This window comes from Bufo bufo, chromosome 4, assembly GCF_905171765.1.
Source record: "Bufo bufo chromosome 4, aBufBuf1.1, whole genome shotgun sequence".
NCBI classification, from domain to species: Eukaryota; Metazoa; Chordata; class Amphibia; order Anura; family Bufonidae; genus Bufo; species Bufo bufo.
The window spans coordinates 569,865,104-569,880,874 of record NC_053392.1 but is presented as its reverse complement, the minus strand read 5'-3'; the positions used below and the strand labels follow the sequence as shown (position 1 = coordinate 569,880,874).

Genomic DNA, 15,771 nt, shown 5'->3' with positions numbered 1-15,771 from the left:
CTGAAGGATCATATTACAGTTGTCCACAGAAGTCTATGGAGAGGGGAGGGGATAGGAGCAGTGAGCAGCACAGTTGGGCCATTTATATGGATACACCTTAATAAAATGGGAATGGTTGGTGATATTAACTTCCTGTTTATGGCACATTAGTATATGTGAGGGGGGAAACTTTTCAAGATGGGTGGTGACCATGGCGGCCATTTTGAAGTCGGCCATTTTGAATCCAACTTTTGTTTTTTCAATAGGAAGAGGGTCATTTGACACATCAAACTTATTGGGAATTTCACAAGAAAAACAATGGTGTGCTTGGTTTTAACGTAACTTTATTCTTTCATGAGTTATTTACAAGTTTCTGACCACTTACAAAATGTGTTCAATGTGCTGCCCATTGTGTTGGATTGTCAATGCAACCCTCTTCTCCCACTCTTCACACATTGATAGCAACACCGCAGGACAAATGCTAGCACAGGCTTCCAGTATCCGTAGTTTCAGGTGCTGCACATCTCGTATCATCTGAAGGCAATTGTCTATGCTGTGAAGATATGAGATGTGCAGCACCTGAAACTACGGATACTGGAAGCCTGTGCTAGCATTTCTCCTGCGGTGTTGCTATCAATGTGTGAAGAGTGGGAGAAGAGGGTTGCATTGACAATCCAACACAATGGGCAGCACATTGAACACATTTTATAAGTGGTCAGAAACTTGTAAATAACTCATGAAAGAATAAAGTTACGTTAAAACCATTGTTTTTCTTGTGAAATTCCCAATAAGTTTGATGTGTCACATGACCCTCTTCCTATTGAAAAAACAAAAGTTGGATTCAAAATGGCCGACTTCAAAATGGCCGCCATGGTCACCACCCATCTTGAAAAGTTTCCCCCCTCACATATACTAATGTGCCACAAACAGGAAGTTAATAACACCAACCATTCCCATTTTATTAAGGTGTATCCATATAAATGGCCCACCCTGTATATAATGCGTTTTTTACGCAGCCCTGGCCCCATAGAAGTAAATGGGGCTTCAGTGAAAAACGCATTGCATCCGGAAGCAAGTGCGGATGCAATGCGTTTTTCACTGATGGTTGCTAGGAGATGTTGTTTGTAAACCTTCCGTTTTTTTATCACACGCGTGAAAAAAACGCATCAAAACGCATTGCACTCGCGGGGAAAAAACTGAACCACTGAACGCAGTTGCAGACAAAACTGACTGAACTCGCTTGCAAAATGGTGCGAGTTTCACTGAACGCACCCTGAACGCATCCAGAGCCAATCCGTCACGCTCGTGTGAAAGGGGCCTTAAGGTCAGTGCTATCATTTATGTATAAACACATGGCAGCCTATTCTGAAAAGCTACCTGAAAATGTAAGTTAAGTTATATTTCCCCAGCGCACATTTCTTAAAGGTGATGTGAACACTTCCCGATCCTCCTTGCTGGCCGCCTGATGACACCAAAGTTCTGCTTTTTGTTTTGCAAAAAGTCCTATTATAAATTATAAATGCATGAAACTTTCACCTTCATAAACAAACGGCGACGCAAAATCATTAAGTGCGTTCTTCATCTTACACACTGACCTAGCTTTCATGATCGCGCTCGGCAAACACAATTACCCAGGATTGCAGCCGACAAAACGACAGGTCAATGTAATTAACATATAATTGATCAATTAGCCTCTGTCCAATTATCCCTGCAACAACTTTTCCTTTGATAGGTATTGCCCTGAAAACATGATAATTAGCTCCGATTTAATTATTACTGTGCGATCTATTATGTATTGCCCTGCAAATTAACCTATTTCTAATTATCAGACAGACGACGTGCTCAGGCGCTCGCTGCCACTTCTAGGCTGCCGTGTAATTGCGGAGATGTCTTTTCCTGCTGAATGGAGATATAAGCCCAGTGACTCAAAGGGATGATCAATCACCTACCGAGAATGATTGCTAAGCAGCCATCACTATCGGAAGATGATCGCTGATATTACTTCTGTCTACAGCGAGTTCTTTATAAATCAGGACAGCGCCGCCCCTGTGCTTAATATTGCAGCTTATCACAAGATTTCTGGCAAGCGGATTCTGTGCTGAAAACCGCGCCGAATCTGCGCTGAAACTGTCTCCTGTTGTTTTAAATGGGAGGTCGCGCAGCAGTTTATATGTCAAGGATTTTTCATGTGTGGCTTTCCAGACCGCGCCAAGAATGTACATGTCCAGCTTTGACATGGTTACCGCATGGACACCCCGGAAAGCCATGGCGTGAGCCTGCTCGCAGATTAGCTCAATTCAATGGGGCTAGACGAACTGTAGAAATAAAAAAATAAAAACACGAAGCAACCGCAGCTGCTTCTGCCACGGCGGATTTTGTCATCGTTAAAATCTGTCGTGTGAACATACCCTATATCTACTGAAGTGCAGGGAACTCAGCTGCAATACCACACACAGCCAGATGGCGCTGTTTTTAGAAGAAAGCTGTCATGTTTTTCTAGTTCAGGACAAAAAGTTTAAAGGGCATCTGTCAGCAGTTTTGTACCTATGACACTGGCTGACCTGTTACATGTGCGCTTGGCAGCTGAAGACATCTGTGTTGGTCCCATGTTCATATGTGTCCGCATTGCTGAGAAAAATTATGGTTTAATATATTCAAATTAACCTTTAGGAGCAACGGGGGCATCGCCATTACACCTAGAGGCTCTGCTCTCTCTGAGACACCCTCTGAACTCTGATTGACAAGTCTAGGTGGTGTAAACGTCATCATGCCTGACCCTTTCAATCAAAGTACAGAGGGTGGTGCAGTTGCAGAGAGAGTAAAGCCTCTAGGTGTAACGACAACGCCCCCGTTGCTCCTAGAGGCTCATTTGCATATAGTAAAACATCATTTTTCTCAGCAATGCGGGCACATATGAACATGGGACCAACACAGATGCCTTCAGCTGCCAAGTGCACATGTGAGGGTACAAATCTGATGACAGATGCCCTTTAACGATAACGATTCCTGTGGGATGACCATCTTTTTTAAAGCCAGCCCTTTCCCAAAATCTAAACCCCCTGGACAAGGCAGAGTTCTAGGATCCATCACCACATAATCTGCATGCTGAAGAAAGGAGGTTCCATCAAAAATAGGAAAAATGTGTCAAATGTCTGACAGTGAAGTCTCAATATCAGAAATAAAAGAATTCATGGCGTTTTTGCCACTGAGTCAACCTAAAGGTTATGAAAATTATAATAAAAGGGTTTTTCCGGGGAAATATATAAAAAAAAAGGCAAAATAGGTTAAAAATTAAAAATAGGTATTACCAACCTCACTGATCCCCACACCTGCCATTCTGACGGTGCTCAGGTCCCAGACGCTCTTTGCTTCCTGATCCCAAGCTCAACAAACAGCAAACGGCTTTGACTGTCCGCTCAGCCAATCACTGACTGAGGAGTCACCATTAAGGGGCTGACTACCGGGAGCACCAACCCTCCTCCCAGCACATGTATGGAGCAACGGTCGGGAATGTACAATGCATTACCCCCTATGGGACCGTCAGAGATAGCCAAGTACAGAGCTATCTCTGCCAGTCCCATAGAGATACTGTAAATGGAGCAGCAGCCAGCGCACGCTCAACCTCTGCTCCATTCATGTGCTCCTGTGTCACAACCCTGAGGATAGGCCATCAATATAAAAGGACCGGAGAACCCCTTTAACCACCTCAGCCCCCAGTGCTTAAACACCCTGAAAGACCAGGCCACTTTTTTCACTTCTGACCTACACTACTTTCACCGTTTATTGCTCGGTCATGCAACTTACCACCCAAATGAATTTTACCTCCTTTTCTTCTCACTAATAGAGCTTTCATTTGGTGGTATTTCATTGCTGCTGACATTTTTACTTTTTTTGTTATTAATCGAAATTTAACGATTTTTTTGCAAAAAAATGACATTTTTCACTTTCAGTTGTCAAATTTTGCAAAAAAAACGAGATCCATATAGAAATTTTGCTCTAAATTTATAGTTCTACATGTCTTTGATAAAAAAAAAATGTTTGGGTAAAAAAAAAATGGTTTGGGTAAAAGTTATAGCGTTTACAAACTATGGTACAAAAATGTGAATTTCTGCTTTTTGAAGCAGCTCTGACTTTCTGAGCACCTGTCATGTTTCCTGAGGTTCTACAATGCCCAGACAGTACAAACACCCCACAAATGACCCCATTTCGGAAAGTACACACCCTAAGGTATTCGCTGATGGGCATAGTGAGTTCATAGAACTTTTTATTTTTTGTCACAAGTTAGCGGAAAATGATGATTTTTTTTTTTTTTCTTACAAAGTCTCATATTCCACTAACTTGTGACAAAAAATAAAAACTTCTATTAACTCACTATGCCCATCACGAAATACCTTGGGGTCTCTTCTTTCCAAAATGGGGTCACTTGTGGGGTAGTTATACTGCCCTGGCATTCTAGGGGCCCAAATGTGTGGTAAGGAGTTTGAAATCAAATTCAGAAAAAAATGACCTGTGAAATCCGAAAGGTGCTCTTTGGAATATGGGCCCCTTTGCCCACCTAGGCTGCAAAAAAGTGTCACACATCTGGTATCTCCGTACTCAGGAGAAGGTGGGGAATGTGTTTTGGGGTGTTATTTTATATATACCCATGCTGGGTGAGAGAAATATCTTGGCAAAAGACAACTTTTCCCATTTTTTTATACAAAGTTGGCATTTGACCAAGATATTTATCTCACCCAGCATGGGTATATGTAAAAAGACACCCCAAAACACATTCCTCAACTTCTTCTGAGTACGGAGATACCAGATGTGTGACACTTTTTTGCAGCCTAGGTGGGCAAAGGGGCCCATATTCCAAAGAGCACCTTTCGGATTTCACAGGTCATTTTTTTCTGAATTTGATTTCAAACTACTTACCACACATTTGGGCCCCTAGAATGCCAGGGCAGTATAACTACCCCACAAGTGACCCCATTTTGGAAAGAAGACACCCCAAGGTATTCCGTGAGGGGCATGGAGAGTTCCTAGAATTTTTTATTTTTTGTCACAAGTTAGTGGAAAATGATGATTTTTTTTTTTTTTTTTTTTTTCATACAAAGTCTCATATTCCACTAACTTGTGACAAAAAATAAAAACTTCCATGAACTCACTATGCCCATCAGCGAATACCTTGGGGTCTCTTCTTTCCAAAATGGGGTCACTTGTGGGGTAGTTATACTGCCCTGGCATTCTAGGGGCCCAAATGTGTGGTAAGGAGTTTGAAATCAAATTCAGTAAAAAATGACCTGTGAAATCCGAAAGGTGCTCTTTGGAATGTGGGCCCCTTTGCCCACCTAGGCTGCAAAAAAGTGTCACACATCTGGTATCTCCGTACTCAGGAAAAGGTGGGGAATGTGTTTTGGGGTGTCTTTTTACATATACCCATGCTGGGTGAGATAAATATCTTGGTCAAATGCCAACTTTGTATAAAAAAATGGGAAAAGTTGTCTTTTGCCAAGATATTTCTCTCACCCAGCATGGGTATATATAAAATGACACCCCAAAACACATTCCCCACCTTCTCCTGAGTACGGAGATACCAGATGTGTGACACTTTTTTGCAGCCTAGGTGGGCAAAGGGGCCCATATTCCAAAGAGCACCTTTCGGATTTCACAGGTCATTTTTTACAGAATTTGATTTCAAACTCCTTACCACACATTTGGGCCCCTAGAATGCCAGGGCAGTATAACTACCCCACAAGTGACCCCATTTTGGAAAGAAGAGACCCCAAGGTATTCGCTGATGGGCATAGTGAGTTCATGGAAATTTTTATTTTTTGTCACAAGTTAGTGGAATATGAGACTTTGTATGAAAAAAAAAATAAAAAAAAAAAATCATCATTTTCCACTAACTTGTGACAAAAAATAAAAAATTCTAGGAACTTGCCATGCCCCTCACGGAATACCTTGGGGTGTCTTCTTTCCAAAATGGGGTCACTTGTGGGGTAGTTATACTGCCCTGGCATTTTCCAGGGGCCCTAATGTCTGGTAAGTAGGTAAATGACCTGTGAAATCCGAAAGGTGCTCTTTGGAATGTGGGCCCCTTTGCCCACCTAGGCTGCAAAAAAGTGTCACACATCTGGTATCTCCGTACTCAGGAGAAGGTGGGGAATGTGTTTTGGGGTGTCATTTTACATATACCCATGCTGGGTGAGAGAAATATCTTGGCAAAAGACAACTTTTCCCATTTTTTTTATACAAAGTTGGCATTTGACCAAGATATTTATCTCACCCAGCATGGGTATATGTAAAAAGACACCCCAAAACACATTCCTCAACTTCTCCTGAATACAGAGATACCAGATGTGTGACACTTTTTTGCAGCCTAGGTGGGCAAAGGGGCCCAAATTCCTTTTAGGAGGGCATTTTTAGACATTTGGATACCAGACTTCTTCTCACGCTTTGGGGCCCCTAAAATGCCAGGGCAGTATAAATACCCCACATGTGACCCCATTTTGGAAAGAAGACACCCCAAGGTATTCAATGAGGGGCATGGCGAGTTCATTGAAAAAAAAAATTTTTGGCACAAGTTAGCGGAAATTGATTTTTTTGATTTTGTTCTCACAAAGTCTCCCTTTCCGCTAACTTGGGACAAAAATTTCAATCTTTCATGGACTCAATATGCCCCTCAGCGAATACCTTGGGGTGTCTTCTTTCCAAAATGGTGTTATTTGTGGGGTGTTTGTACTGCCCTGGCATTTGAGGGTCTCCGCAATCATTACATGTATGCCCAGCATTAGGAGTTTCTGCTATTTTCCTTATATTGAGCATACGGGTAATGAGATTTTTTTTTTCCGTTCAGCCTCTGGGCTGAAAGAAAAAAATGAACGGCACAGATTTCTTCATTCGCATCGATCAATGTGGATGAAAAAATCTCTGCCAAAAAAAGAAAAAGGAGGGGAAAGGCGTCTGCCAGGACATAGGAGCTCCGACCAACATCCATACCCACTTCAGCTCGTATGCCCTGGCAAACCAGATTTCTCCATTCACATCAATCGATGTGGATGAATAAATCATTGCCGGGATTTTTTTTTTTATATATACAAAGTGTTTGCCAAAGTATATGAACACCGCCACCTCCTCAGCTCATATGCCTCGGCAAACATATCTTTTACTGCAGAGGAGAAATCTCGTCTTGCAGCGCCGCATACACCGACTTGCGTGTAATCTGACAGCAGCGCAATGCTTCTGTCCGAATGCACATCAGTGCTGCAGCTGGTCGATCGGTTGGTCCACCTGGAAGGTAAAAAAAACAAAACAAAAAAGAAAAAACCAGGCCGCAAAGCAATAACTTTATTAACTGTTGAACAGAACATAGAAACTTTTTTTAAACTTTTTTAACTGAACGTTTAACTTTTTTACTTACCGGTATTTTTTTTTTTGTTTAGTTTTTTTTACCTTTATAGAGCAAACCTCTCCTTCCCCATGGGACAATGTGCAAAGCGCAAATCGCCCAAAGATGTGGCGAAGTACGTTATGCACTTTATCCCAGGTGAAAGGAGAGGTTTGCAGCAGCTGTGAGAGAAAGGGCCCTAATAGCCCTGTGTGCCTGTCCTGGTGAGATGTGATCCCTATGCTAGGTGTACCTGTGTGTGGTACTTCCGGAAACACTCTCCATAGCATAGGGCAGGGTGGTCCGGACAGTCAGGACAGAAATAGCGGGTGTCACGCCTTATTCCACTCCTGCTACAGACACGACATTTTTTTCGGGGTGGCGGTTGGGTTGAGGTACCAGCAACGACACTGGGGAAATGTCGCTCGTGTAGACGGCTAACTACACTGGTGGATGGGGCCACGGAACCTCCCGGATAAATGAGGTTCTCGATGATCTCTTCCTGGAATTTGAGGAAGGATCCTGTTCTCCCAGCCTTACTGTAGAGAACAAAACTATTATAGGCAGCCAATTGAATTAAATATACAGACACCTTCTTATACCAGCGTCTGGTTCTGCGGGAAACTAAATAGGGAGCCAACATCTGGTCATTGAAGTCCACCCCTCCCATGAGCGCATTATAGTCGTGGACTGAGAGGGGCTTTTCAATGACACGGGTTGCCCTTTCAATTTGGATTGTCGTGTCTGCGTGAATGGAGGAGAGCATGTAAACGTCACGCTTGTCTCTCCATTTCACCGCGAGCAGTTCTTCGTTACACAAGGCAGCCCTCTCCCCCCTTGCAAGACGGGTGGTTACAAGCCGTTGGGGGAAGCCCACGCGACTAGTTCGCGCGGTGCCACAGGCGCAAATCCGTTCTAGAAACAAATGCCTAAAGAGGGCCACACTTGTGTAGAAATTGTCCACATAAAGATGGTACCCCTTGCCGAATAAGGGTGACACCAAGTCCCAGACTGTCTTCCCACTGCTCCCCAGGTAGTCAGGGCAACCGACCGGCTCCAGGGTCTGATCTTTTCCCTCATAGATCCGAAATTTGTGGGTATAGCCTGTGGCCCTTTCACAGAGCTTATACAATTTGACCCCATACCGGGCACGCTTGCTTGGGATGTATTGTTTGAAGCCAAGGCGCCCGGTAAAATGTATTAGGGACTCGTCTACGCAGATGTTTTGCTCGGGGGTATACAAATCTGCAAATTTCTGGTTGAAATGGTCTATGAGGGGCCGAATTTTGTGGAGCCGGTCAAAAGCTGGGTGGCCTCTGGGACGGGAGGTGGTGTTGTCGCTAAAGTGCAGGAAACGCAGGATGGTCTCAAATCGTGTCCTGGACATAGCAGCAGAGAACATGGGCATGTGATGAATCGGGTTCGTGGACCAATATGACCGCAATTCATGCTTTTTAGTTAGACCCATGTTGAGGAGAAGGCCCAGAAAAATTTTAAGTTCGGAAACTTGGACTGGTTTCCACCGGAAAGACTGGGCATAAGAGCTTCCCGGGTTGGCGGATATAAATTGTGTGGCATACCGGTTTGTCTCTGCCACGACTAAGTCCAAGAGCTCCGCAGTCAAGAACAGCTCAAAAAATCCCAGGGCCGAACCGATTTGAGCCGTCTCAACCCGAACTCCAGACTGGGCGGTGAAAGGGGGAACTACAGGTGCGGCTGAAGTTGGTGACTGCCAATCAGGGTTTGCCAGCACCTCAGGGATTCTAGGGGCTCTACGGGCCTGTCTGCGCGGTGGCTGCGACGGGGTAACTAGTGCACGTGCCACCGTACCAGCTTCAACTGCCCTTCTGGTGCTCGCCACGTCACCATGTTGTACGGCAGTGCTGGTACTAGGTCCAGGAAGGGCTGCGCTGCTGGTGTATGCCTCACCACGTGATCCGGCAGCGACAGCCCCACTCTGCTGCTCTTGAAGCGGATCCTGCATAACCTGTGGTCTAGCGACACGGGGCCGGGTACGCCTGGTGCTGCCAGGGACCTCCACCTCCTCGTCCGAACTTTGGGTCAGAGAGCCACTGCTTTCCACAGGTTCATATTCTGACCCGCTAGATTCGTCAGATGAGGGTTCCCACTCCTCATCCGACTGGGTCAGAATCCTGTAGGCCTCTTCAGAAGAATACCCCCGTTTGACATTTTGGACTACTAAATTTAGGGGTATTCCCTGAGACTACCCAAGAAAAAAAGCAAGCCTGTCTTACAAAGGGGAGGCTAGCAAAGTACCGGAGGCCGCTGCGGTTGATAAAAAATATCAAAACTGATTTTTTTATCGCCGCAGTGCGTGTAAAGTGAATGTGCAGTGATCAAAAAACAAATTTTTTTTTGTCACTGCGGTGGGGCGGGCGTGGGTGAACGCACGTGTGGGCGACCGATCAGGCCTGATCGGGCAAACACTGCGTTTTGAGTGGAGGGCGAGCTAAGGTGACACTAATACTATTATAGATCTGACCGTGATCAGTTTTGATCACTTACAGATACTATAAAAGTACAAATGCTGATTAGCGATACGCTAAACAGCGAATAAAAGTGACTGCGGTGCGGTGGGCTGGGCGCTAACTGACGCTAACTACCTAACCAAGGGGCCTAAACTATCCCTAAAACCTAACAGCCAATACTAGTGAAAAAAAAAATGACAGTTTACACTGATCACTTTTTGTCTTTCACTAAGTGATTGACAGGGGGCGATCAAGGGGTTAATTAGGATGATGGGGGTGATGGAAGGTGATCAGGGGCTAAGGTGTAGTGTTGGTGGGTACTCACAGTGAAGTCTGCTCCTCTGCTGGATCCAACCGACGAAAAGGACCAGCAGAGAAGCAGAGAAGCCATATAACAGATCATATTTACTAATATGATCTGTTATCTGGCTTCTGATTTGATTTTTTGAAAATCGCCAGCCTGCCAGCCAATGATCGTGGCTGGCAGGCTGGTGACGAAATACTTCTTTAACTTTTGCCGGCCCGCGATGCGCATGCGCGGGCCGGCAATGCACGAAATCTCGCGTCTCGCGAGAGGACGCACCGGCGCGTCCACCCAGAACAACAGGACCGCCGCAAAGACGCAATCCTGCGTACGGCGGTCCTGAGGAGGTTAAAGGGAACCTGTCATCACCTTTATGTTGACCTCACTGAGGGCAGTATAAAGTAGTGACAGAAATGCTGATGTCAGCGGTGTGTCACTCATGAGCTAAAAGTAAGTGGTTGCTGAGAACCAGCATCATAATCATTGCAGCATAGGCCTGAGAAGAGTCAAATCTACCTGAGAAGAGTCCTGGTTATACATAATCTCCTGCTCTCTCACCCACCTGCTGATGATTGGCAGTTCTCTCCTAGAGAGAAAGGGAGAAAACTAGGTAGGAGACTGTCAGTCATCAGCAGGTGGCAGGAGAGCAGGACTTCATGTATAACCAGGACTCTTCTCAGGTGTCCGTGACTCTTCTCCAGGCCCAGTCTGCAATGATTGTGATGTTGGTTCTCGGCAACCACTTACTTCTAACTTATAAATGACAGACCGCTGAAATCAACTCACCTGTCTGTACTTTATTCTGCCGCTAGTATGGGCTGCATAAAGACGATGACAGGTTCCCTTTAAGATAAATAGAGAACAAGCACCATCCAGAGCAGCAGGCAATGCAGAGAGCTCTGTATGTGTAACGCATCTATCAGACTCGGTTTGTCATTGCCCATTCCACCGCTTTGCTGTAAACAGAGGACTCTGACTGTAATGTGGGGCCCATATGTGAAGCCAAGGGCCACATCTGAGGCCCTTTAGACTTACTGAGAGGCAGAGCACATCGACTGTATATAGAGCATGCTTCACGTCAGCATACAATCAGCCCGTCAGTAGAAAAACAGAAGAATAAAGCATGCATACTTGAAATTCAGCAGGAGTTGTCTGATTTTCTCTGCTTCATGCATTCCGCGCCCGTGTCCTGTGTGCAGATACACCACATCTGTATGAAGAATCTGATCTGAAAAAAATATATATACGGAAGACATTTTATACGCCATTCAATGTGAATTAAAGTGTTCCTCCAGTTATAATGATGCACGGGAATCACAATCCTATGTGTATGGGCATCTTTAGGACGGTCCTTCTCCACAGACGCATATTGGAAGGCTTGCAAGGCCAGCAGCTGTCTCTCCCGACTACCCTAAAAACATGAACAGTCTGACAACGCAGCAACAAAGCATCCTTCTTACCCCTCAACATCTTTCATCAGGAGGACATACATCTTAAAGGGGGTTCTCCCATGATTAATGTAAAAAAATAAATTCAGACATCATATAGTACACGACAATCTCTAACAAAGCTAGAACCAGCCCGGTACCTCACATGGATCCAGAGATCTCCCCGTTCATTGCTCTGCTAGATTTATATCAAGCTGACAGCTCAGGGGGAGTGTCTTGTCTGCTACAGCTCAGGGGGCGTGTCCATGCTCTCCCTATCACAGCTCAGGGGGCGTGTCCATGCTCTCCCTATCACATCTCAGGAGGCAGCTGAAGGATGGAACTGAGCATGTGCGACCACCTCAGCAAGGTGGAGAGAGAAATAAGAAAAAGAAGAAACAGCAGGTGGCGCTATACAGTTAGATTTTATCGAATGACTTAGTGGCTATTACAAAAGTAGTCAGATCCAGGTGCTGGTTTGTAAACTGCAGAATTTTTCCGTGGGACGTCCTCTTTATATTAGTGTCCAGTACCATCTGTGGGGGCTTTGATCTAATATGTATTGTCAGCTGCAGACTGATAGTGACAGTTATAGTGGTGGTCATATCGGTCACCAACTTTTACCAATAATTTTTAGATATTTTTTGGCACCTGCAGACTCGTTGGGTGGCGTACGGACACGTACATCATAGAGTAGAACACAATGCAGCACCTCCATTGTCTAGGAGAACTGGGAGATAGGATGCACTTACTGGTGGCTGAAATGATGGCCAGCTTACAGCCATGCTTATATCCAGGGTCAACACCCATTATAGTTCGTCCTCTAACTGGATTTGCAAGCAGCAGCTGGCGCAGGTTTCTTCCAAACATCATAATGGATTCTTTCTCTGCGTCTGACGTGAGCTTGGAACTGTTGGAATACAAAACAAATGTGGGACAGCAGTCAATCAACGCAAACTGTGTATGTACAGTATATATACATCTATCTATCTTCTTTTTTTAAAACCCCTTAAAGGGAACCTGTCACCTGGATTTTGGGTATAGAGCTGAGGACATGGGTTGCTAGATGGCCACTAGCACATCCGCAATACCCAGTTCCCATAGCTCTCTGCGCCTTTATTGTGTAAAAAACCCGATTTGATACATATGCAAATTAACATAAAAGAGTCATATCTTACTTGTGTGACCAGAGAAGAGTCATATTTTCAAGCTCTGACTCATCTCACGTACAGGACTCATCTCAGGTTAATTTGCATATGCATAAAATCGTTTTTTTTACACAATAAAAGCACACAGAGCTTTGGGGACTGGGTATTGCAGATGTGCTAGCGGAGCTCTATCAACCCATGTCCTCAGCTCTATACCCAAAATCCCGGTGACAGGTTCCCTTTAAGGACAGGCCTACTTTGGGTCTTCATTTTCTTCCCTCATAGCATTCTAAAAGCTTTATCTTTTTTATTTTTCCGTTGACAAAGCTATATGTAGGCTTTTTTCTTTTTTTGCAGACAAGTTGTAGTCTTTACTGGCAACACTTTAAAGGGGTTATCCGAAGTCTAAAAGATTCCTTCCCCCCCCTTTCCCAATGCCCAGGCCCCTTGTATACATTATGCTCATCTGCTCCTCGGCACCAGCGTTGCTCCGGATCCCTGCGCGGCATCCCACTGGCTGCTCCCCCCTATTGCCGGATGTTTTGATCCATGTGATGGGGAAATGCAGCAGCAACTGTGCAGGGATCCGGAGCAAAGCTGGTGCCAGGGAGCAGGTAAGTATAATGTATACGAGGGGCCTGGGCATTCAGGGGGAACTTTTAGACTTCGGATAAGGAACATTTAAGGAACATTTTTTAAAAATAACTATATGTGTCTGAGTGCTCACCAGATAATAGCAGCATTATAGGTCAGAAATAGCTATCGATTCTTTTCACTATCTTGACAAGATCTTTGCTACACCTTTGTTTTGATTCTGCCAGGGCTTGCTGTGGGTGAAATTATTAATGCGAACAGCTACAGTTCCCTTGATTCCTCTCAGCTCTCACAGACTCAGCATCAATTTACAGTGTCAATTGGGACATAATGGGATGTTTGTGGGAAGGGGTTATAGATCCTGAGACGTTATGGCCTTTTCTAAAATTCTCATTCGTTCCAATGGAGAGTGATCATACATCAGATCTCCAAGAATGGACAGAACCTAAACTGCCCCATTCTTGGATAAGTAGAAGTCATAGATAGTTGGTAGATCTTAAAGGGCATCTGTCAGCAGTTTTGTACCTATGAAACTGGCTGACATGTTACATGTGCACTTGGCAGCTGAAGGCATCTGTGTTGGTCCCATGTTCCTATGTGTCCAAATTAATGAGAAAAATTATGTTTTAATAGATGCAAATGAGCCTCTAGCAGCAATGGAATGCCATTTGCACTTTGATTGACAGGACCAGGCAGTATAAACGGCATCATGCCTGGCCATGACTTCTTCTAAAGTCAATCAAAGTGCAAAGGGCATGGCAGATACAGAGAAAGCAGAGCCTCTAGGTGTAATGGCAACGTCTCACGCAATTGTCTTACTTCAAAAAACGGCATTTATCATGTAGACAGAGTTACTAAACAGCACTTACTAATGTATTGTGATTGTCCATATTGCCTCCTTTGTAGGCTTGGTTCATTTTTCCATTGCATTATACATTGCTTGTTTCCAGGGGTTACGACCACCCTGTAATCCACAAGTGGGGGTCATGCTTGCACAACTGGTGGCCAAGTCTATGAGAGCACGCACAGACATGCATGCGCAGCAGCTTCTTTCCCGGCCCCCTTATATCTGCACTGCAACGATGGCCGTAACCCCTGGAAATGAGAAGTGTATAATGCGATGGAAAAATGAATCCAGCCAGCAAAGGAGGCAATGTGGACAATAACAGTACACTAGTAAGTGCCTTGTATTAACTTTCTCTACATGATAAATGCTACTTGCTGAAGTGACACAACCCCTTTAAGGGGGTAGTTCATATTAGCAAGTAGCTACACCGTTCCTTGGGCGGCATTGTGTAGGGAAAAATTGAGAAAGAGCTAAAGTGTCCCACACGCCACCATGGTCACCTTCTTCTAGTAAGCCATGGCATAGCCCGTATTTTGGCTCTGTACAACCGTTGGGTCGTGAAGAGCCATAACTGTCCACTGATGGACATTTATGGGACCCTGCTCTACATTGGCTTCTAGGGAAGAGTATATCTGACATAGAGCACCACATGGAACATGCACCTGTCGGATCTTGTTGTGCCTTTTCATAGGTATATGTATTGATATCCAATTATTCTAGTCAAGATGAATGTTCATTGCCTTTAAGAGCCACGCTCGACTATAGTTACAATTTTGTATGCCTTGAGTAGGCCAAAGTAAGGTCGCACAAAGGTTTCTGTGTAAAAAGGTTTCTACTCTTCAGTGTTATTCTTCTCATTAATGTACCAGTCTGAGAAGAGGCCTCTCCTTGTCTACTTATAAATTTATGACTGAAGATAAAGATAAGCTCTATGCAGCTGGTGATAATTACCTATACATTTAGGTAATTATTAATGAAGCAAAATATATAATATGTATGTATTCATTTAATGAGCCTTAGTTAGTCCTTAGCATAAGACAATCAGTAGGACATATATATATTTGTTTATATTATATTGTTATATGTTACGAAGACAACATGTATCCAGTATATTATATATATTTCTCATTAGGAGAATATTTGTCTCTAAAAGAGTGTCTGTAAAGATGTGTGTTTTGTAAAAATTAATCACATCTTTGGTTTGACAGGAGGTACTGATATCTCTGTGAGAAAACAAGGCCATTCATATCATTATGATCCATAAATCAACAGTGTGAGAAACATTCAGAGAGACGCCTAGAGGTCTGTCTCTAATTGCTACAAGTGTCAGAATTAATCCCTATAGCTTTGAATTAAAGCTTCTAAGGTCAAATGTATAAAATACATTTTATTTACACTTACATAAGTTAACCCTTTATACTATGATGCAAATAGCTTATACAGCAGTGCCACCTAGGTATCAGTAGGTGACATTACAACAGTAGCAAAAGTGCATTCTGGGTAAGGTTATGATGTCACATTTTTTATCAATGGTCACACCCATCCGACAATGATTGTAAAGTTCCAAACTAGGAAGGTGTGTCTAACTGATAAGTTTGTGGTCATAAACCATAC

General features: G+C 44.0%; 1 protein-coding gene across 2 annotated transcripts in view; it reads right to left on the bottom strand.

Annotated features, from left to right (window-relative positions):
• The window catches only part of SRBD1 (S1 RNA binding domain 1), a 222,802-nt gene that overhangs the window by 150,499 nt on the left and 56,532 nt on the right, over positions 1-15,771 (bottom strand). For both annotated transcript variants that reach the window (XM_040430325.1, XM_040430326.1), the window contains exons 13-14: positions 12,321-12,478; positions 11,273-11,369 (exon numbers count right to left, since the gene is read on the bottom strand). In XM_040430325.1, coding sequence (XP_040286259.1) covers positions 11,273-11,369; positions 12,321-12,478 — 255 coding nt within the window. The remainder of the gene's footprint in view (positions 1-11,272; positions 11,370-12,320; positions 12,479-15,771) is intronic.